This window comes from Aphelocoma coerulescens, chromosome 3, assembly GCF_041296385.1.
Source record: "Aphelocoma coerulescens isolate FSJ_1873_10779 chromosome 3, UR_Acoe_1.0, whole genome shotgun sequence".
NCBI lineage: Eukaryota > Metazoa > Chordata > Aves > Passeriformes > Corvidae > Aphelocoma > Aphelocoma coerulescens.
Window position 1 is genome coordinate 46678256 of NC_091016.1, and position 24558 is coordinate 46702813.

Below are 24558 nucleotides of genomic sequence, written 5' to 3' on the forward strand. Positions count from 1 at the left end.
AGTGCATAAACTGAAATTCTTTTTCAGCCATTCAGAGTATGGGTGTGTTTCTGAAGAAATATATGAATTATGTAATGTAAAGCTTCAGATATGATCTCTGGAATGTGCTGTACTATCATATGTATTTTAAATAGCTTTGATACAACTGGTGATTAAGTTTGCATTATACATTCCACTAAATGGCCTCTTCTGCTGTTTTAACTTTCCAGAACTACCTGAAGCTTCTCATGCCAAATGTGTGGTTTAGGCCTCAGTTAAGGCAGTGAAAAAGTTTTCAAGAACGAACATGGGGGAAAAAGTCCTAGTATTTTAAAACAAAATGCACTTAAATGTTTTTTTTTGTGAGAGGTTGCTAAAGTGAGTACTTTTATCATTTTGTCTGGAAGTCTGCCTAGATATAAATAAGGTAGATCATGTTTGCATTTGAGCACCTAAATTTGAGCACAAAAAGGTTGTCCTGCTGAGTATGTGCTGTGCCTCCGTGCAGTCTCCCTTACTGAACTCAGAGGACAGGGATGCTTTACTCCAACCTGAGAAAGCCATGTAATTGCTGTTGTGAGTTTCTGTGCATTTGGGGAACAGACTTGGGAGAACAGACTGAGTTTCCTGTTTTGTAAGCAAAAGCATGGCTTTCTTCTGAAATCTCAGAGTTTATGAAGGAATACTTTTTAAACAGGAAGATACTGTGTTAGAGCACAATAGTCTGGTGGTGTAGCCATCCTTCACCGTTTGTGGACTCTTTGGAGGTATAAAGCAATGTTGGGTGAAAACTAGGACAAACTGAAGGAATGAAGAATTGTATATTCCATAGGCAAAAAATGGGACTTGAGTATGGAGAAAAGACAGTTTGGGAGTAGGAGAAGGTTTGGGATGAGGAAAACCGGAAAACAAAAAGTGTGTGTCTACTAGAGGAAACTGCTTTTCAGAGCCTGGGGTAAAGCCAAAGTTTTGGAGTCTTGCCATGTCTTTGCTGTCAGGAAATATCTATGAAACCCAGAGGCAAATTGTCTCATTGCTCCTATGCTGCTGGACAGTATCTTCTTCTGCTGTCAGTTAATACCTTATTTCATGTGGCAGAGGTCTTTGGATGGAAAAATGCCAGCCTAGCTGACTGGTTGAATTTAGCAAGTTGCCAGATAGGAACGCAGTTGTTTTGTGGCAGTCAAAGTGATCCATAAGATGCACACAGATGAGAGCTTTCAGGCATGCTTGTTTTGGAAGAGTGATGTTTCTGATACTGAGGGAATCTCAGGCAGCAGTTCTCTGAAGTGTTATTAGGTTTTTTTTTTTGTTTGGTCAGGTCTTGAATATTGTAAGGAAAAAACCTCACATCTTTCATTTCTTTATAGTGTTTCATGAGACTGTTCATAAAGCTCTCCCTCCCAGCAGAGTGTGATTCAGACTTTAGAAAATGCCTCTCGGTATTGAACAATGTTAACTTAGACAATAAGGTATAGACCAAGACAGTGTATATTTATTTACATGGAAAGAAGCATTGGGCTTATTGTTGAGGGTGGTATTTTACTGCTGTGGTGTCTCAAGGCAGGGCCTAAATATGCGGTAATCGCAGTAATTGTTACTGATTAGTACTAGTAATTGAGGATTAGAAGTCTGAAGAATTATTTCAGTTAATAATGGCATTTTTTGCTAGTTTGGAACCAGGGGTATATGATAATATTGTCATAGTTCCCAGGATACAGTTACATTCCCAGTTACATTGTGCAACTGTAAAAATAGTAGTAGTAGTAGTAGTTTATCAAGGAATAGTCACCTCTTCACATTCCTGAAGAGTGTACAATTGTCGTTTTTTGAGGAAAGGCTGTAGTTTTATTAGGTTTTAGTGGATTGCTGTTGTGACAGCGGACATAACCATACCTCTTGGAATCTCCTGTCAAACGGCCTAAGTTACCTATATACCTTTACAAGGATATCTCCTAGGTAGTTTGGACTTGTACTGACCCAAATACTCTGAGGGCTGTTTTGACTCTGGCTGCCTCACATGTCAAGGCAGATCTGCCTAATGGGGGACTGATGTTATATGCAAATCAAATGCTGTGTGCAAAATGAACAAGCAGGATGATTAGAAGGCTCAGCCTAGTCTGTTTTATTCTGATTGCTTCTAAAAGTAGTACTTCTAGTGTAGTATCACTAACCAAATACTTCTGTTTACATAGTAGGCAGGCAAACTACATTCTCATGTTATGGTTGAAGGGGGTGAGCTAGGTCCATGTTCTGTCTTGTTGAAATGAGAACCCACCTGATGTAGCAAGTTGCACTGCAGTTTTTGGAAAGCATGTATCGTGTTTATTGTGTAAAGGAGCAAAAAGAGCGTGACTCTACTTAGGCCTCTGGTAGTTGATGGGGTTTTGTAATAGTATAAAAATACTATCAATGGAGGGTTTTTTTGAAGAGCTTTGTTTTTTCTTGACAGAAATGGAACTTTGTAAGATGATCTAAGTAGGTTTTAGCATACTCAACTGCAAATTAAGTTGAACATTCCAGTCACTATGTGGAATAACTAAAATAGGACAAATAACAGTCAATGCCTTTCGCTGCAGTAAAAGAAACATAAATAGCAATGTTCTTATTTCTCACTTTGTCAGAGGGTGATGATGGTAGTGGTAGTTGATTCTCTGAAGTTTTGCTGGCTCTGCATGTTTAGAAAGAGTTAGTTGCATTGCTGATTTCCTGCTGGTTGGTAATGTGTTGAGTCAGATGGCTGAACTAATGTATGGTACAAAAGGATGGATAACAGTTAGATTAGTATACTAATATGTCACTTCATTTAATGTTCAAGTCTAAAAAAATACCTTTATTAAAAATTACAATTGCCAACAGCCTACTTTTTGACCTTGAATTTAGGTCTCAGTCGTGTGTAAGATTTTGTTTGATTGTTGCCAGGTTTCACTTCCCTGGAGAACCATGTTTACATAGGTATATTTATCATTTAGAAGATTATTCAGGTGTATGTATTTGCAGTGAATTCAAGCACACTGTTTTTTTTTCTCTACACTGATGAAAAATGATCACCTTTTCAAAGTTGACTGGTTATTTTAATCACTTCAACATGATATAGAAGTTGTTTAACAGTTTAAATAGAGGAACTCAGTCATAATTTTTAAGTTTTTTTTTTTTTCTGTATGTATTACCTAGCATAAATACAAGCATTTTTTAACTCCTTTCAACACCTTGCTTAAAATATTCAATGACATTACTTAAATTTTTTACTAGTCATAGTTGTCACTGGTGGTGTTTGTATAATAAATTACAATTTGCATTAAGGTAAAAACTGTTCCTATTAGCATGTGTTGTTCGTAATAGATTTTTTAGTCACGTTTTGACAACCTCCTTTTAATCAGTTCTACTTTTGGCACAGCTATTGTCACTTTGTTTTAGCTTACAGAGCTTTTCTAGGAGTACCCATTTCATAAAGTCATAGAATGGTTCTGGTTGAAGGGACCTTTAAGATCATCTAGTTCCAACTTCCCTGCCATGTTTTAACCAAATTTCTTTGGTTAAACTTGGCATAGTAATAAAAACGGACTGATGTGTCTAGATGGAATATTTACTCTAGAACTAAATTTTGGAGTGTTTTCCTGCATGAGTATGTGTTTTGCTGTTCTATATCCAACTCAAGAGTTTTCAGGTGTGTTGGAGGTGTATAATCTTCTAACACAGTTAGCTCATGCTTAATTTAGGGTTGTAGTTTGGTCAGCTGTGTTGTCAAATTTCTTAAGCTATGGTGTTGGTTATGTATTTGGTTAAGTAGAGATCTTGTTTATGTCCTGACTAACTCAGGGAAATCTTCTAATACTTAAAAGTTAATTTGAAGTGGCACAGTGCATGTTCATAATATAATTTATATCAGAGCAGCACAATAGTTAATGTATTTAGTGTTGTAGATGACTAACCAGTCAGTGCTGGTACTTGTCAAGCAAAAATAGTTACTTTCTTAGTCTTGTGAATAAAATGCTGACAGAGTCAGGTAGGGCAGCGTTTACAACAATACCGTGTGATGGGGAGCAGTGTATATAAAAGTGGGATTGTGTTACTGTTGTACACGATCAGCTAAGAAAAAGTAAATTGGGAGTGAGAGGCACTAGTCAGTCCTATTCAAATGGATTAGATTCCAGTTGAAGTGATGAAAGCTGTCAGGTTGGCCTCTTATGAAATTGTACTTCAGGAATACATAGAGAGAGATGTTTCTTAAAAGTACTGGAATAGCTTTGTTTTGACATGCTAGCAGGTTAGAATTGGAGATGTTCTCTTTGTAACTAAGTCAATTATCTCTAGGTGTGCTTGCTTTCTCACATTTTGGTGTTTCATATCTTCCAGTATTAGGTAAATTCTTCAGTTGGTACCCAACAGTCAGTTTGTTTAGATGTCACGGATACAAAATCTATAGTGCCTAAATACATGCTTTTATGATTATAAAGTGTTTCCATCAGCATCTAAGTAGCAGTATAGTATATTCTTTTAATAAAGAATGCATAATGTTAATACGTCACAACTAATCAGCTGATAATGACTAGTTTTTTTTCCTCCCCTTTATTTCATGAATCATGGAGGGTATGGTCTGGATATCTAGTGGTTTTCAATGTGTCAGGTGATCACTGTGTGCATGAACTTTAGAAGATTCGGTTTTGTGACATAGAAAGACATACAAAACTGAAAAATTGGAAGAACACAGAAGGATATGCATCTTCACTTCCCAGCATTTCCTGAAATACTTTATATTAGTGACCAAGTTTTGAGTTTCCTCAGGTTGCCTTTGTATGAAATGTAAGAATGTATGAAATTTACTTGAGCCCTAAAACAATTAGTAAAATAGAGAGAAGACCCACATAACATTACTGTGTTAGTGAATAGGTAATTATTTTTGGGTGGTCATGGAGGTAAAAAAAAAAATTCCCTCACTCCTTTCATACAAAAGTCAAAGAATACATTAACCAGTGGAATGCTCTCTTGTGAAATTGCTGACTGTGGAGGATCATTGTGGATGGTTCCCAAAGACTGAGAGAATATCTCTGCATGTGCTCCATGTTGCTCTTTGAAATTGGTGAGTCTTAAAGTGCACCTTTGAATACAGGAAAGAAAATGGTGCTGCTGTTTAGTTTTCAAGTGGGGCTTTTTAGTAGTTTTTACTTCTCAGTTCCAAGAGTAAGCAATTCTAAAGTTTAGGTAACTCAGTCATGATTTTAATTTTATAGTAAACGTCAAAACTCATTATTTTGAAGGGTCTTTGTTTTAAAGGTTGTAAAATAGTGTCTTGCCCCTTACTTTTAGTCACTTCTTGCACATACTGGCAGAATAGCATAGTATGGGATTTCAGTGCTGATACCCAGGTGATTCTGATATTAATAAGACAATTGTGTTCTGAAGTGCTCAGTGTACATTTTGAGAGAATGTTCTTCTGGCTTTAACTGGAGAGCTTCCCATTACATAACTTCATTGTTGTTGAACATAAATACACTTTATTTCATATGCGGAAGATACCTGTGGAAAGTGGACAACAGTTGATTCTGGTGTGAAGGGAGCATGGGGTAGTGTGTGGGTAGAGAAGTTCCATTGCAGACCAGTCAATCTGCATTGTTCACAAAGATCAATTCAAAAAAAAGACAGTAAACTGAGGTAACGTATTTTTTGTAAAAAAATACCCACCTGAGGAACTAAAACCATAGAACTTATCTCTGAGCTGATACTGTAAAGCTGATGTTTTTAAAGAGCACCAGGTAACACTGTTGTTTAAATCTCATAGGAATGGATGGCTCTTTTCTTTAATCTTCTGGATGATTAGTAGTTCATACAAAGTAGTATTACTGCAGATTCTCCCACATCTAAGGAGTTCAAGTTGTTTATAATTATGGTTACCTGCCAAACATTTGATTTGTGCTACTGGGTATGGAAAGAAAAACAAACAAATAAAAATTCTGGATAGATCTAGAAGCTTGATGCACATTTTAGCTGTGCTGCTTGTAACTAAGGAAGGACTTGAGAAGCTGGAGTGAGCCCAGAGAAGGGCAGCGGAGCTAGTGAAGGGTCTGAAGCACAAGTGTTCCAGAGGAGGATCTGCTGAAGGAGCTGGGGGTGTTTAGCCTGGAGCAAAGGAGGTTGAGGGAGACCTTGTCACTCCATACAGCTCCCTGAAAGGAGGCTGTAGCCAGGTGGGGGTCGGCCTCTTCTCCCAGGCAGCCAGTGGCAGGACGGGAGGACACAGTTTAAAGAAAGACTGGACGTGGCACTTAGTGCTGTTGTCAAGTTGGTATGTTGGTGTGTTTGGTCACTGATTAGACTGGATCTCAGAGGACTTTACCAACCTAATTGCTTCTTTGATTCTGTAAGTATTTAGGGGCAAATTGCTGCTAAAGGGAGCTAGAGTAGGTTTTTGAGAGGGTAATAATTAAGCCTGATACAATATGAGCCACCAAATCTGCTTCTGCAGTCGTGCTGTGCTGGTGGACTTCAGTTTAGTTTTACAGTTTTCTCTGTATCAGCTAATTACTCATCTCAAGAAACTTTCCATTTTCCAGTGCTGCTCATTTGGGTGTGGATGGATAGTGTATGTCAGTTGCTGTATTATGTTAGTTGAATATGCCAAGTAGACTGCTGAAAAGTTCTTTAAAGTATCCTCTTGGGAACTTATAAACTGATTTTTATGTAAAAGATATTTAGGTTTCTGGAGCATAGTGCTGGGATATGATGAGACAAATACAAGAACTTCATCTCAAATGTACAGCTTTTGGAGCTTACCAAGAAAATGAGGAGACTGTATGTAATCTCCTTTATATTGTTTTTTTTAAGCAAATGCAGAATGCCACTGGCAGCTGTAATGCAGGATTGATGGGCTTTTTCAGATCTTCTCTGGCCTTTCTGACATACCATAATATTAAATAACATAAATGCAAGTTTTAGTAAGTGGAAACAAATGCATGACTGTTCTAAATTGCCAGTTAATTATGTCAGAGTTCAGTGTCATGCTCTAGACCGAAATTGCTGATATATGAAAATTTTTCAGAAGTGGACTGTTTGATCAGCTCTGCTTGATCCTATGTCTAATTTTTTTTTTTTTAAACTCTGTGTTGGTTTCTGAAGGAAAGATGCTATGTATCTTGTTTGCCTGATGCTCAGGCATGTCACTGATTTAATATCAGGGGTGGGGAGTGTAAACGCTTGCCAGCGTTTTAGACCATGTGCTGATGATGCATGCAAGATACAAGTCCATGTGGCACAATATTAAAAATGACTTGGTTTTTTGCTAGCATTGCTATTTCTGCTGCATCAGCAGTAGTAGCAAACAGCACTGGTGTTAACAGTGAAGATTGTTAAAATTGTGATGAATAAAACCACCTATTTCTTTGCCAAGTAAGCATACTAAAGCTGCTAGATTAGAAAACACATGAGTTGCAATGTTCCACCAGTAATAAAGCACTTTAAAGCTTTCTGTTGACATTTATACAAAGAGAACAGATGACTATGCTCTATTTGGTTTTGAAGTCAGTTTGATACAAACCTTACAACTGCCCCCAAAAGGAGGAGTTTTGCAGGCTCTTACAGCAAAAAGAAATGACTGAATTTTGACACCAAGAGTGCTGACAAATTGCTGAAAGTGCTGCCCACTTGTCATTGGACTGACAGTTTAATCATTGAAAGTGTACTGTTAGACTGGGCTCTGAGGAGCAAAGGAGATGAACCTATAGTTTTTCCAAAGCATTAATAGATTAATTGAAATTTGAAATGCAAACACTTGGGTTTTTTTGTGATACTCCTGAATGACTTGTGTGCCATATTCTCGGTGGTGTAGAGTACTTTGACATTATTTTTAGTTCTTCTGAGAGACTAAGTGTCTATTGATCCAGTCTGTTAATGGTGTGATGTCACTTTTTCTTTAAATTTTTTTATAATAAAAGTTGTATTTAAATTTGGTACGTGCTGTGTCAACAGTATTCTTTCTGTGCAGGGGATGAACTCAGCACGCTACTCATGTTCTAGTTTGAGTACAAGCTTTGTGTTAGTCTTTAGAGCGCTTTCAAGAGAGATTATAATTCACCTGTCTTCAGAGATTTTAAGTAAGAGCAGTATATAAGTTTCCTACTTTTTCTGTTTTTTTCTCTCCATTATTAGTTATCTTTTCCATATTTTTAAAAATATTATCGGATGGTGTTTGACACAATGTGTAGTATATAAAATAAACTGGTATCTAGTTGCAGTTGTCTAATTGATGGGTGATGCTTTAATGGCACATGGAATTGGTTGCCTGCCTGTATAAATCATGGTTCTGTATTCAGTGGATTTGGATCCTACAAAGTAGTAATTTTATGTCTGTAAATTAGAGTATCTGCAACCCTTGTTTTCTAGTTCAGGGACTTAACCTGATAGGAAAAAAAAAAATCGTTGCTTAAAAGTAACTCTCAAATGCCTGAAGTGATGATCTAGCAGCAGTTGTGTGCAATAAAAACACTTTGTAAAAATATTAACTTATTACACACATTCACACATCGCATTAAAAAAAATTAAAACTGCATAGTAGGAAAGAATGAGAAGGTACTTGATTCAGTTAATTCCTCACCTGCCCCCTAAGTGCAATGCATGCTAATCGCATGCTTTTGAGTGGACCCACTAAAGTGGTCTCTGATAGATAGTTATTAGAATTTTTCACTTTTTGCAAAATGTTGTGGAAATAATAAAAGTGTTATTTGTGCTTCATTTTAGTGTCATAGTTTGTAAGAAAAAAAAATGATAGGAATTACTTTTGCCTGTCAAAATACATAAAATTACTCTGCATGTAAAAATTTTTGTGTCGGTGATATTTTGGGCGTAACTTGATTTCCTTGAGAAAGTAGAAAACTGAAACTGATGCTCAGTGAGGTCCAAGTACCATGTAGATTTTTAGCTATATGAACATACCTGTTTTTCTTACCATAACTCTTAAACTTTTAACTTTAAACATTTGCTCCTAACTTTTATTATTTTTTCATATGGAAACTAGCTTGTGCTTGAGAATTTTTGAAAGACTGGTACTTCACTTGGTTAAGGAAGCATGCCTGCTGCTGCTAGATGGTGGTTAGCATTTTGATTAATTCTCTATCTCTTGCTGATTTTGGCTATTGGATTGTTCCACCCCCACTTGCTGTGTATTGTAAAAACAATGAATGATAGTTAAGGTGCTCTTCTGTTGCTTTCAAAAATGAAATTCTGTGTGTGTTGATGACTTAACATGGTCCTAGGAAGGAAACATAAGCTGAGAGTGGCATCAGTTTAACTCTGTTTAAACGGCTGCAGCTAAACTGGAACATCAGAAGATTTGTTTCAGTTCTTCAAATTCTTAGTTCTAGCTTAAACTACAGTGAGGAATGCATTGGTTTAAAAACTGTAAGTCTGCTGCTCTTCCAAAAGATAAAACTTTAGAAGAAGTTTTCGTGGTGAGAGATAGTAAAACTGTGGCCACTGGTGATGAAAGTGATTTGCAAAGTGGTGGGACAGGAAGGATTTGAGTCTTTTCAGTGATTTCCTATTTTGAATAATCTTGCAGAGAATGGTTTATGTAAACCAATTTTACGTTGCAACCCAGCAGTCTTAAATGCATGTGCGGAGTCTTACTTCCTCTGAAGGAATAATTGACAGCTGAAAATGAGTAACTTCGTGATGGTTTTTCATGTGATGACAAACACTCACATGAACACCGTTCTTTGTGTGTTCAGGGGGGAAGAATACTTTAATGAAGAAATCAAACCAGTGGATATCTGTAGACAGATGTAAGCAGTGTAAACGGGATATCCTGCTTCAAAACATCTCTTTGAATGGTATTAGAGAGATTGAAAAATACGATCTGTAGATAAAGGAAACAGAAGATTACATTACTTGTGTAACAAGGGACAGAGGAAGAAAAATGTCCTCTGGACCAGAATGCATGTCATTGCTACCATGGCTAACTAGGTCATACCATATTAAGGTGGAACAAGATGAAGATACTGAAACCAGTTTGTCTTTTTTTTTTTTTTTTTTTTAAGTTTATTTCTCCACAGTGTTTATATCACCCTGCTGTGAGCAAGACAAATTTATTTACTGCTAAACTTACTACTTAGAGTGTACAGATCAGGGTATTGTTAAAGGTTTCAAAATTCTTTATGAGTTTCTGCTTTTACCTACAGTAGAGATGGGTACTTGTATCCTTTCAGAGACCTATTAATGCATTGGCAGAACTCACAGGTTTTAAAGGTCTGGGGAAGCTGCTGTATGCCTTTCTTTTTTTTTATAAGTCATATCTACTATTATAATTAAGTATCTCTCCTTACTAACACTCTTTTAAATCCCTAGAGTGTTATACCATGTAATTATCACTGCAGCATTAAGATGAAGTACCTAGAATTGTACTTAGATGTTCACTCTGAAAGTAAAGCTTTCCTTATTTTTGAATCAGTTGGCTTTCTGTGAGAGGGAAGAATCTGTAAAGAATTGTAAATGGGAAGGAGCTAAAGCTTTACAAATGAACTTGAACAGTGTGATTTCATGAGAGACATACCAAAGAAGCTTCTGGGCAAGGGAGGACTTACTTGGTAGTGTGTAAGAAATGTGAAATAAATCTATAGAAAAGACTGTTTACTTGACTTCTTTTTTTTTTTTTTTTTAAAGATATGTGAATTCAATGCTAAAAAATAAAAAGGTGTGCATGGAGGATTTGACCTTCCTACTTCAGCACTGCTCCTCAGGTTTTTAGGTATTTTAAAGTATTTCAGAACAGAATAAAATGGTGCTTGCTAGAGCTTGGGAGAGCAGAGCTTTTATCTTCTCTAACATTCTGTTGGTGATGCTTTTGGAAACCTTATTCACTCCTGATAAGCTTGAGGGAGGTGCTGAAAATACAGTGCCACATAATTCTGTTGATACACATAAACAGCCTAAAGCGAGTGGCAAAGTTGCAAGATACTCAAGAAACTAGAAACTTGAATTGGCTGTAATGGAGACTGTAAAAGGAAAGATTATGTCATCAAAATTCAATACTTTGTATGGAGTCTTGTTGAGACACCAGAGGTGTGATTAAACAAGAGGCAGGTATGTGAGAAAACTGGTGTTAGTCATAATAAAAAAAAGCAATCTTGTAGATGTGTAGAAGGATTCAGCAGAATCTGGAAAAACCCAGGAGGCATATCAAGCAGATAACTTCAGGAGTTGTGCATTTGAGAGAATGCTTTTGGTCAGCTGCACTAATACCTTAGGAAGGAAGATAGGTTGTACTCGATTCATAGAAGTGAGAGAGAATGGGTGAACTAGAGATTTGATCTAACTATTTTATCATTTAAGCAGTAGCCCTTCAGTACTGTGAAATTTAAGAAAAGTGGAGAGAGAGTTTCATAGACGACGTGTTGTGCAGAAATGGAGTTCGGAGGTCGGATCGGAAGTTAAAGAAAACAGGGAATATATATATGCCTGTTATTTCATTTGTTGCTTCTGAATGTTTTGTCTGAAGTCTTGGAGAAAGTGTCTAAGATGAGAGAAGGTAAAATGCCAAGAAGCCGAAGAAGTGGTAGCACTTGAGGAGCCAGTGATACTTGCTGACTGCTGTAGCTGACTGTCCCTGTCCTGATGTTTGTTACTGTTACTGCTGGCTTGAATGTAGTGAGAGAAAATACAAACCTACGCATGCAAAGAAAACTAAAGTTCAGGTGTCTGGTTCTGTAGTGGCGTTTTCTACTCCACTGAGTTGGTAGATGTCTTCACTCTCTATAGAGTTTGAGGTGTGATAGGTAGTTTAGGGTTCACACAAGCCAAAATTGAGTGGTAGTCCTCAAGCCAGCTCTCATACTGTCTGTGTGTGTTCTGAATGTGTGGCTTTCAAGTGTCATGAATGTGGCATAGGATTATTTGCAAGGGAAAGATTAAAATAAATGTTTGTTTTCTCTTGTGAAAACTGTGATACCTAATGTTAATGATTATATTCTGCATGAAAGATACATTTTGAAAGAAGAATTTTGGTGCAGCTACTCAGCTGCCAGTTATAAATAAAAATGACCATGTTGCTACTTACGCTTCAGTACTTCTGCGGACTGCCTAGCTTGTTTCAGTGTAGTGTAAATTAATGGAAAATCTGAAGAGAATGAAAAGGAGAAACAAAGTGTGCCAAAAGATAGTAATATTTGTTCAAAGAGATGTGCAAAAGAATTTCTTTATATACTGAAGCCAGTATAAATACTGCTTGTAGTTCAGAGGAATTTGTGCTCGTAGCCAAAATTGTCAGTGTAGATGGAGATGAGGATTTTTTCCTTGAGCTATGATTATATGGTGACAAAATTTGTGTTCCCCATTGTAAACAGGTGTTAACTACCAAATCATGATACAATACACTTGACTGTGTCAGTTTCCAGCCGAGAAACAACTTATTCCTGAATATGCGTTTCAGAGATGTGTCCTTTCTGACACTGCTCCACCCTACAGCTTTTCAGGTGGTGAAATCTCAGCTATTAATCATTTGCCAGAGAAGAAACTGATTATGAAACAGAGGTTATATTAATCTCTTGTCTGCTGCTAGAGTTTCGACTTCTTCTTTCTGTGGCTTCCTGTATTTAGATGAAAACATAAGATTTCTGTTTTCAGTGTCATGTTTAATTCTGAAGGTTTTGAAAGCAGTTGTTGCAATTCTAAGTGAAAGACTAGAATTACTGATACCTGGCTTTGTTTACAGCCCATGCTATTGTAAGTCTTAATGCTTTGGGAACAATCCTGTTGAAATGTTAGTTTTTTGTTTGAAACTTGGTTAATCATTTTAAGTAATTCTTCTGTGGTATTGAAATAAACTCATTGAGAACATTTTTACACTATTTGGGATTTTGTAAGTTATGAAATGTGGAATTTCTTATTCTTATAGCAGCAATTTAAATGCCACATTTAACATTTAACAGGTTTAGAAATAAAATGTAACCTCTTGTTAAATGTCTTTTTTGGTTAAAGAAAAGAAAGCTTTGCATTTATTCTCAGACTATTACAGTTCAGTGATGCTAATGTAGATTTGAATCAAATTATCCATTTTTAACTACCTTGTTCATAACTACTGAACTACATCTTCCAAGTAAATACCTCAAGGTGTGAGTAATACATGTGCAAATGGTAGAAACAGTACTTAGAAGTCCACCCTTGACATTCCCTGGTGCTGTTGAGGAGTTTTTCATTACCTTGAAATGAAGTAGTAGTGCTTCTGGGTGCTTAGAGAGCTTGCCCAGGTCATGCCCAGAGCATGCCTTCATTCTTTTGTTATCTCTCTGGGGGTAGTCAGTAGAACAATATCTACTTGTTTGTTGTCATACCATGTGCTCATGAACTGCACTCACTGCTAAGTTGTCCTATTTCCCGTTGCTGAAAGATACTCCATTTAACTTCCAGATGCTGTTGTTAATCCCATAACTAGCAAAAAGTGCTGTATAGATGCATTTTTCTATTTTTTATGTTAGGTGCAGATTTCTAATTTTTTTTTTTTTTTGCTTTCTAACTGCCTTATTATTAAAAAAAAACCTTAAAAGAGCTGTTTTTATACACCTTTTAAATGATGTGAACAATCTTGTAAGTGTTCTGAGGAGCTGCACATAATTTTTACTTCAATAGCTGAATTCCATAAACAAGATGAGTAGGCAGCAGATTTACAGACATGAAAGACATTTAAAGATGGGTGCTGCAATTTAAAAGAAAAAAACAAAAAAACAACTAAAAACCCCCAAACGAAACAGAAGAAAAAAACCAAAACCAGAGCAGATTTTTCAGCTACTATGATGTTCATGACACAAGGAAGAAAATGGCATTAAGATTTGGGAAATAATAGAAAGAGAAGATTGTCATGTTAGATTATAATCTGTTACTGTATTTAATGGCTAATATACGTTTTTCCCCCCCACAGAAATTAGCAGAGTACGGAAAGACATGTATAACGACACATTAAATGGTAGTACGGAGAAGAGAAGTGCAGAATTACCAGATGCTGTGGGACCTATTGTACAGTTACAAGAGAAACTATATGTGCCTGTAAAAGAATATCCAGATGTAAGTATATCCTTTTAGTCCCTAAATTATTTTTTGATCCTTGTGGTTGTCTTTAAGTGTAAATTTCATGGGATGCTACCCCTTGGATCATGCTGAGTTGCTTTGGACACCAGGGAATTAGTGTGTGTTCCACTTGGCTTGATTTGCAGCGAGTGTGAGTGGAAGAAGGTTGTGTTAAATACCAAACTAGTTTGGATTGCTAAACCATAGATGTAAGATCCTAGTTATCGTGTTCATTCAGTATTGTCCGTCCTGAGACACTTGTGAAGTGAATATTAGGAGGAAAGTAGTTCCTGGGATGATGTTTTTTCCTCTTGGTGTGTCACTAAAAGTCAGCTGCAGAATGCTTAGAGGCCCTTTAGAGACCTTTTGGAGACTGTACTTAGTCTCAATTACTGTTTGTCCCATACCTGTGTAACTAGTTCTGTTGCTTACAGAAGTGTCTTTATCTCAGGGTTGGTTGTCCTGTCCTCTCCCCTTTCTCCGCCCTTCTTAAGCAAAACTGTTTGCTTGTCTGTCAAAGCTGTTTGCTTGCCTCTCAATACTGTGCTCTCCATGGGGTGTTCAGTTCCATTGTACGCTTACCTGTTGAAGGAGAATGGTTTCATTTAACTGGAACTGTTATGAATTCATCTGGGTTTCTAAAAACGGCTTGGGAAGAACAGTCCTGTCAAAATCTACCCCCAACTACCCCAACCATTTTCATTGATTGGTGACAGAATAAGAAATTGTGTTATTCTTCCCAAATAGAATTTAGAGGTTCTGTTGCAATAGAGGAGTGCAGGGTCCAAGTAAGGGATTTGCACATTAAAGTGATATAAAATGGAAGAAAGTACAGAACAGCAAAAAATGGGGCTAACACTTGTGTATTTCTGTGGCTTTTCTTTGTATGCTTAATTAGATTAAGCTCTCCAAATGGAGTTTTATTATTTCAATGCTGCTTAGAACATACAGGCCTCTAAATAAACCTCACTGTGCCATGCTCCATTAAGAAAATTAAGTGCAAGTCCTTATTCAGAACAGAATATTTAGACAAATGTCTTTTCTCTCTTTTCAAGTTTCCACGCAGTTGTTTTGCTGTGGGGTTAAAATACCCGTATTGGGAAAAGTGTTTAAGGAATTTGCACTGGCACTAAGGACATCTCTCTCCCCTTGTATTGTATTTTTCTTCCAAGTTAAACATAGGTGTGTCTATATACATATTTGCACAATCATACTTGTCCCCACACCAAAAACAGTGATTCTTTTGAGACTCGTGGAATTACAGATTTTTTGAGAGGAATTGTCCTGTCCTTCTGTTCCACAAAGCCATGTAAGTAGCTGTGGAATTAATACCTGCATATATCTTAGAATTATATTGCTTAGTGGCTTTTTAAAACATTTCTTAGTTATTGAAATCTTTGTTTCATAACTTGACAATGTATTCTTTATGAAGAGTTGCCTTAGTTATTTGTTGCAGTTTTTACAGAACTTGAGGTGTGCTGTACGAGGATTATGAGTAAGAAAAAAGGTGTTGGATTTCCCTATTATTTTAACTATTAAGCTGCTGTTTTAGAAATCAGGGGTTTAGTAGCTTAGCTCTTCACTGCCAGTTAATTGTCAAATATAATGTAAATAAGCAGGAAAGAGTTTGTCTCTAGTTACTGTCAAAGTAATGATTTCACTAGCTACTGTTAGCTCTTTGTGTGCTTTCAGAAGAATGGCCTTGAAGTGGTCACTAAATTATTGTAATAAACACTTATGCATTCAGAAGTTGGAGAAGCTTGTGATTTGTTTACATGTGACCTGGAATAAAAAAGGCTGTTGGTTCTTGTGAGATGATGTGAAGTGTGTGCTAGAAAATGTGCAGCTTCTGCCGCTGTGGTGGGACCTGGCAGTTCAAGCTTCCCTGGGGAGCCCAGCCTGGTGTTCTCTCTGTGCTCCTATATGTGTTCACTGCTACTTGGAATGGGATTTGCACAGCCTCAATAATTGGTTAATAAACTAGAATATACCACTACATACGAATAAAAAGCTTTGATTTTGTATGTAGGCTCTTTCTAAAATCTTTGTGCAAGTCAGAAATTACGTAACCTTCTTTAAATTCAGGCTAGCATTCAGAAGGTCGGGGGTACAGTGATTCCAGCTTGTTTTAAAAAAAGAACAAAAGTTGTAAAATTCACTTGTAAGTATTAATTTCACCAGTAAAGGTAAATTTGTGGGTAAAGATAGAAATTGTCACCTGTGATAATTTTCATTGTGTTATGTGAAACTTCTGGCTCATGTTTAGCAATTAATTTAGTTGTTACCAGATATAGGAAAGACATGGTCTATAGACTATGAGAGTGAGCTTCTCAGATAAAGCTAGTTAATTCTTTGTGTTGCCATAATTTTCTTCCAGCTGACAATCTTGTATATGTTACAAAGATGTAAAGTTGGATAAACCTAAAGTTGCTCAGAGAAGAGTGACCAGAAACTGTTTTCCTGATATATATTTAATAATATTTTTAGTAACAGAAATTAAAAAAAAAAAAAATTAGCAAAATGTTATGCAGTTGTAATAAACTTCTGTCGTGGTAAATATTTTTGATTTAGAATTTTGAGCATATTGGTTTATTAGTTTTCTATAGTGAATACTGCATAGCACTATAATGCTGTTTTGTGCAGAGAATCCTCAGTTACTTGTGAGGCAAAAAAATAGTAGTGTACCATAGGTTTAAACAAACATGCTTTATATGTGTGTATGTATAGACATGCACAAAAGCTGAAACAATAAATTTTCAGAGCCTGTATCACTTTGTTACTGTTTTACTACCCTTTGGTTCCCCATACAAAGTAGAGAATATATAAAATTAAATTTAAAATAAATATATAAAATCCCTTGAAGGCTCTTAATTTATTTTCCTATAGTGTATATTAAGTATTTTTAATCTAATATTTTTGTTTGAAGACCACAGTTGATGCAAGATTCAACTTGCCAAAAAAGTATTTGACTGAAACAGCCTTTAGTTTTTAAATGCTGGCTGTTCAGAGTCTGAATTCCTACTTCTTTACTAGTAAGGGGAAGATAGGCAAAAGTCTTGCTAAACAAGAATTAATTTTCTTTGGTCTGTTGTATTAATAAAGAGCATTTTTCTGTGATGTAGTCACAGTCTGATAAATTGTGTGGCTGTTGGGATGGTCTCCTTTCTGGGACATTTTTTTCCATAGGAAGTTACTGTTACGCAGTCGGGTCTATTTGTATTGTTTTGTTCTAGCACCCTTGAAAGGTGTTTAATCTTTATAGAAATTTTAGTATTAAAACTGAGATTTGAGATACTTAACTTTTCTGAACCCATGTATATGCTCCCGAAACTTGAGAGAGAGCTTGTGCAGCAGGCGCCGAAAAAATGAAATTCCATTAATTGTCTATATTCTGCCCTTCAGTTAAAAATGTGTTTGTTCTCTATAGTGTAATGTTTGTACTCTCATATAAGTCTTTGGTGTTACAGTTTGAAGGCATTTCCAATTCATGGAGAAATAACTTCCATCAGAATTTTAAAAAGTAAGAAGAAAAGATGTCAGAAAAATTATTGAGCTCCTAAGAAGCAGAAGAATGGAGGATAAGCTATTGTTTGTGGGTGAATAGTTAATAGTCTTTAGCATTTCTTATGCTTCAGATAAATGATTAATTTTCTCGAATTTCCCTAAAGAGCTGAGACTAAACTTTCTGCCTGATATCAATTTAAACAGTTTCTGGAATTAGTACCTACAAATGTTGAACTGAATAAATGTTTTTTCTATTATAATCATGGCTTTATTATTAATAAGTACCCTGTTAGCTCTGATTAATGTGAAATTCTCTGTTGGAACTCTACTGTGCCTCTTCAGTAAAAATGTAAGAACTCAGTAATTATCGCATCTAAAGTAGCATGTCCTTTGAGTATACTGAAGCTCAAAGGCCAGCAGTGATAAACAGCTTGTGCGTACTTTCTGACCGTTTTAGTTAAAACTGTTTAATTAGTACAACACAACGATGAACACAGGGACTCATTTTACTGTGGGGAACTTACTGGCAAAACGTTTAAATACTTTTTCAATTTGTAATATGAGAGTTTAATAGCATCCCTAATATGGATTAGGAAAATGATAACATCTTCTTTATTTATTGTTCTGATTCTTTTACTTAAGCTTTTCGTTCCCTAGTGGTAAACAGGGAAGGAGGCTAAAAGACTTGGCCTTGCTTACCCTTGCAATTTGAAGCAAAGAGAGAATATAACTGGTATCTGTAGATAAACTTGGGACACAGAGTAATGGCAGGGCTGAAGGAAGATTTGGGAGAGAGGTCAGCTACTGATGAAAGTACAAATGTATATGAAATAACTAAAGTAGTTTGATTACTAATTTTCAGTCTTAGTAGGGTCAATTGGAAAAACATTCTAGTAGAAATAACGAGAACTAAAAATTTAATTTTTAATTCAACCTTTATATATTCATGAGAGGCTTTATGTGCTCTGGTTGCACATGGTAAGGGAATGGGTTGAGAAAGGGCCCTTTTGTTTAGATGCTGTTAAAATGTACATGCCTTAATATCTGTATGAAGATTTTTTTTTACCCTTTCTATCTAATGTTTTATTAGATATGCTTCCATTACTGACCCTCTGAATCACCTTTTGACAGTTTTTTTTATTTTTTGAACCATGCTGAACACTCAATAGCTGGTGTGGGGGGTTGGGTACTTTCTTGGTGGATTTTTTGGTTTTGGGGTTTTTTGGTGAAGGATGACAGATGTCGTAATTTTATTCATAAATAAGTTGGTCAAATCTCCAGAGCATGTTTGTGGCATGCCTTTTGGAGGCAAAAGGATGGACGACAGTCTAGAATACATTGGAATAAAAAATCTTGTCCTTTACAGTAATCTTGCAGGCTCAGTACTCAGCAGTACCAATTAACTTGGTCCATATCTCCATTATTTTTTGTCTGTTAAGCTCTTCAAGAATTTAGTCCAGTTAGGTTTGGTGATTACCTTGTCATTTATCTTTTAATGTTGTTCTTCCCATTTTATTCTTACTTTCTAATTTTGCTGTTTGCAGATCCTGTGGTCTTTCTGAGTGTGTAAATAAAAAGAAAAGGAAGGTAGGGTGGAAGTAAGACAAGTAAAAACTTAGTAAGTAGCCTTTGTCTTGGCAATGTTCCCCTTAATATTTTTCAAAGTAAATTTGGAAATCTGGGAGAAGAAATGAATTGTATCTGGTACTGATAGGAAAATTGAGCATATTTGTTAGGACACCATGTTTTTATGGTGATGCTTGTATTATTAACTTCTTCAAATTAGTGTCATAAGATGAAACTCCTAGTTTTATATGTATGTTCATATACACGCTATGTCCAGCATGTATATGACACTCCCTGCAGAAAGCAGTGGAATTTTTTTCTTGTTTAATCAGTATACAGGTCCAACTTTTGAGGGTGGGAATCCCCTCCTCTGACATTAACAGCTAGTGCTAGATGTTTGGGTGCCTCTCTTCACCGTGGATGAAGAGGACTGTGCGTTTATGGGGAAGCCAAGTGCTAAAGGAGAATGGTAGTCTAGAAAATTAGTCTAAACAGTTAGTTTAAAGATACCTGTTACTTTTCTGTGGATGAAATAAATTAAATTATTCTAATAAATTATTATTAAAAATGTTGGGATATACAAGATTTGAGGTTGCAAAGAAAGTGTCCAACAGAACTTTTTGAATTTGGTCTAGCAGTCAACATCCATCATGATTGGTTGTGCTCCTGTAGTGCCTTTCATTATAGCTCATTTCATTTTCTGTGTAGAGTCAGGCTTTCAGTGGGCAATCTGTTTGATCAGGGCTGTCTTCTTAATACCCTCTTCCATTTTGAATTCTGCACTTCATGTGCATATGTTTCTTTCTTTCCTGGATTACAGAATTATTTGGGTGCATGGTTTCAGTTGATTATGCACTACAACTCTGTGGTGTCAGCGTGTGCTTGCTTTTGCTGAACTGATTTTTCTTAGAGCTGCTACTTTGTGTATTAGCTCTTGCAAGACTTAAGTCTAGGAGAGCTGGGTGCAAGTACAAGTAACGAAAAGTCAACCGTGAGGCATTGTTGCATACTGACTTTGTTTTACATTGGGGGTTTTTTTCAGTCTGTTCTTTTGAAATGTTTATTTTAGGAAAGAAGGGTTTTATTCAGGGATGAGGAAATACTTCAGCATGGTATTTTTGCTTGCTATTGTGAGGTCAGGTATGCTTGGGTACACACCTGCTGAACTTGTTGGTAGTTTTTTGTGAACTAATGTCCTGTGTACTTTAACTAGGACTGGGCAATGCAGTAAACGTGGAAATACATCGAGTAAGTGCTGAAACAATACTTAACAGAGCAAGGTAGAGCTTGTGTTTAAAACACATAGGTGAATTCACAAATTACTGTTTAGACATCAGAATCCTTAGTAGTTGTGCTTTATTACTCAAAGTCAGGAACAGATCTTCCCTCTGCTTTAGAGAGTTGAAACAGACTCCTGAAGGAGATGGAGCTGGTATTTGAGAAGCACAGTGTTTTAAGGAGGGAGGAAATACAGAGAGAAAAACCCTTTCTTGAGGATTAAGAGGTTTTTAAATTTTTTAGTTTCCCCCATTCTGATTAGTTGACAAAAGGAGACCTATAGCACTAAGATGTAGTACTTTCCCCAGAAACTTAAACTGGCAATTATTGTACCGTGTTGTCTTCACCCCCTCCCCCTGCAGTGGTCAGTCAGCTTTTGACAGACTGAGTAATAGATATTTCTTCCTTTTTAGTGGCTCTGTAGTTTAGATATTACTGTTTGTACACTCAGATTTTTATGGAGTTGTCCTTGCAAAAGTAATTCGATTCTTTCCAGTCAGAGGACAGCAAGAGTTTGGTAACTTTGTATGGGTAGGTCAGTGAAATGCAAGTCTTAGCTAATTGTGGTTGCTCTGTGTTTTGCCAGGATAAGACGGCACCAAGCCCCGTTTAGAATTGCTATTTAATGTAGTTTTGAGTTCCAGTCAAAATACCAGCTTGATACTTTCTTGGTATCACTTCTAACTCATATGCTTAGGTAAAAATCAATGTACATGCCCTCAGTGGTAAAAGGTCTATTGTTTATTACTAGGGTAAGTCTGCCCACAAACCTTGGAGGTGCATATTAATTAGCAAAAAAAAAAAAAAAAAAGGATTAAAAAAAAAAGTGCCTTATAAACAACATGGTCAAGTTTTTTTAAACTGTGTAATGTTTTGAGGTTATGCTACTTCTGAAGTTATTAATACATTTAGAAGTGTACATCACTTGTCAAGGAAAAGTTTTCAGTGTAGTGCTGTATCTATAGCATACATTTCTGATCTGAATTTGTTCTGTATTTCAAAAGAACAGAGTAGTTTTGCTCTCCATATGTGTCTCGTTGATGCTGGTCACTTGGTTGTCTTACAAAAGTCTTTTTGTGGGGAAGATTGTACACAAATCCAGCTTCAGGAGTAAACCTTTGTTGTAGGCATTTCCTTCCTTTTCCCATGTTTTGTTTCATTGCTAGAGAACTGTTGTTTACCTGCCTTGGTTTGGAATGTTGGATTTAAAATAAAACCCAAATGCTGTCTCAGTAGGTACTATCTCTGCATAGGAGATTCTGGGTTTCTGTAGCTAATAGGTATTCATCCATTGTAGTGTGGATCTGCTCAATTTATGAAATTAGTGTGCTGTTTTTTAAAGCTTGTAAGAATACTAGTTGGACACTGTTGTTCAATTTCACTTTGGCATAATATTAATTCACAGTTCTAAGCTTTTATATGCTGCTTCTCTCTTTAAGAGCAGTGTATAGTAGTGAATTCTGTGAAGGCACTGATTCCTTTTGAAATTTGCTGCATTGCTTTGAAACTGAATTCTTTTTCTGTCAAATACGCTCAATACTTTAAGAAGAATAATTTTGCTTGATGAGCAAGCCCGTTCCTTTTTACACCTTATTTGCACTTAGTTGTCTCTTATTATATAGTGTAGCACTTCCTCTCTTCAGGAATGCTCATGCACCTGTCCTGTGTGCATTCATCCACCCAACCCTTCAGTTACTTAGGTTGGTTAATGCTTTTTCAGAAGGTTTCTGTCTCTTTAGAGTGCTGATACAAGCATGATCAGTGTGTCTCAGCTGTGTGGTTTATAAACACTCAGAACATACTGACCCAAAAATTCGAGTTAGTTCTAGTTGCAAACATTGTAATCTGTGGTGTCAGAGGGCACTGAGGGCTTTGCCCTGTGGTCAGTGATACAGGGACTGCTTGCTCTGGGAAGATTATCAACTAAATTGTGATTTAAAGTTGTCTTAAATATGCAGCAGTTTATCAGATTATTTTTTTCCTTGTAAAGTACAGGTGGTCTAAAAATGTGAATGCTGTGTTAAATAGATACATTGTTATTGATGCTCCATCGGGAAATGACCAGTTGTTACATTGCTAATGTATTTAAGTACTGATGATGAATATATTATTCAAATCAACATCTTAAATGTCTGGGTTGTACTATTTAACCTAATTGCTTGAATTTTATAATTTGAACTTATTTGACAATTTGATTACCATTTCTTAAAAAAATGAATGTCACTTGCATTAAAAGTAAAGCAAAGTTGATGTCATTCAACACAAATACTAAAATAATGTGTCTTGGGCTTCAATCTCATTAGATTTTTTTCAAGTTATTCTAGCCAAAATAATATTTTGCACATCTTTTTTTCTTCCACGAGTGCAGATGTTACCCTTGAGACGGAAAAATTGTAAACAAGGGCCTTTGAGTCTTTGTGAAGGACTTCGGTTTTTTCTGTGAGTCAGCTGATGGGCAAGCTGAAACAAGAAAGAGACCTGAAACTCTGGCTTTGTAATGTAGATAGGGCTGGAACATAACATATATCTCTAAATCCTAAGTCACTGCAGACAGGTAGGCTGACATGTAAACCTGAAGTACATCTCAGAGCCTTATGATAACTCTTTTCTGCTGTCTCTCCTGTGGTAAATATGAGGTAGTTTCTCTTCTGTTGCAGTGTTGGTCATCACAGAACTGTAGAAAGTGGTAGCACACCGCTCCTTACTTTAAAAGCCCAGAGTAAAAGGCAAATTTAGTTAGAAATGAAGGCTGAATGTAGCAATTCTTGATACACTGCTCTTTTAGTAGTGTTGTAATTGTAGATATTTAGGATAATAGATTCAATATGATTTGATATCCAAAGGTACTACTGTTATTGTATGACTAGACTGTAATATTGCTGCTCTTAGTGCTCGATGCTGACTGAAGCACATAACTCTATAGTGCTTGTACCCTTAAGTGCTCCCAACCAGGTGGGCTTTTTAAGGTGTTTCAGGTGCTTTTCAGTTTTGACTCATTTATCTTTTTATGCATTGCCTTTTTACAGCTAGAGCATACACTTCAGGTTTGGTAATAGCTTTTAGCAAAAGTCATTTAGAGCAAACAGGGCAGATCAGATCTTAAAACACTAAAGGAGATATTGAGTGCTATATTTTGAGCCATCCTCTGTATTTCTGACCTGTTCTGCAGTTTTAGGTTTGAATCTTGCAAGTTTACTGATTATGGCAGATGTACACATATGGAGAAGACTTTTTGTAACAATGTTTCCAGAAGGTGAATGGAATTACTAGATTAATTTTGTACTTCAAATGTGGTCAACACTGAGAAGTCTATTTATTATTTCTTTTTTTAGAAGAAATGCTTCTACAGCAGCAAATAGTCATTGAGAGTTTATAATCTTTATTTTACACTTTATTGAAGTATATCACTTGAAGTCTGTAGTAGCACGAGAAATGCTACCAGTTAGATAATCCTGCTGGGTTTTGTTCTAAATTTTGGAAGGGGGATTGCTTTTGTTTTGATGAAACAATTTAAAATTACTTTCTCTGACATGTTTCAGTATTTTCATGGCCTGAAATTCTAGACCTAGTTTGGTAAATGAACCCGTGATCAACCTGAAGTAGTATAAACTGTGTATAAAGCTATGATTAAGCGTGATATTTATATAAAAAGTGGGGTTTTGTAGTTCTGCTTGTGAAATACTGGGAGTATTTTCAATATATTTAAAGATAGAAATAGGTATTTCACAAGTTTATTTGTCTTAAATGAGGTAAGAATTCTGATTCACCTTCCCCTATGAATTTGTAAAATTCAGTTTGTTTCACTGTGGAGCTCTTAATCTATGAATGAGATTGCAGTTGTGTTACCAATTCTCAAATGTGTGTAAAATTTAAAGAAGCAAAGCAGAAATTATCTAGTATTGGTTCTGATTATAAATTACAATTTAGTCAGCTAAATTAAGCAATTAAAATCAGTTACATGAATGAAAAGCATATGTCTATGTTTAGGAATGTTAAACACCTTAGTTTGTCACTCACTTCAGAAATTTGATAAAATGCATTTTTTCCCAAAATATCTTGCTTGAATATGGAAACTTTCATTGGAGCTCTAATTGGTAAGGCCTATCTTTATTCACAAAACAATACTATGCATCCATATCATGGGGTTTAGTTGCTTGGTGTGGTGCTTTGCCGCTTTATTTTTAA

The 24558-nt window shown here is 36.1% G+C and overlaps 1 protein-coding gene across 7 annotated transcripts in view; it reads left to right on the forward strand.

The window, feature by feature from the left end:
• The window catches only part of QKI (QKI, KH domain containing RNA binding), a 149837-nt gene that overhangs the window by 22933 nt on the left and 102346 nt on the right, over nt 1–24558 (forward strand). For all 7 annotated transcript variants that reach the window (XM_069010114.1, XM_069010120.1, XM_069010115.1 and 4 more), the window contains exon 2: nt 13880–14022. In XM_069010114.1, coding sequence (XP_068866215.1) covers nt 13880–14022 — 143 coding nt within the window. The remainder of the gene's footprint in view (nt 1–13879; nt 14023–24558) is intronic.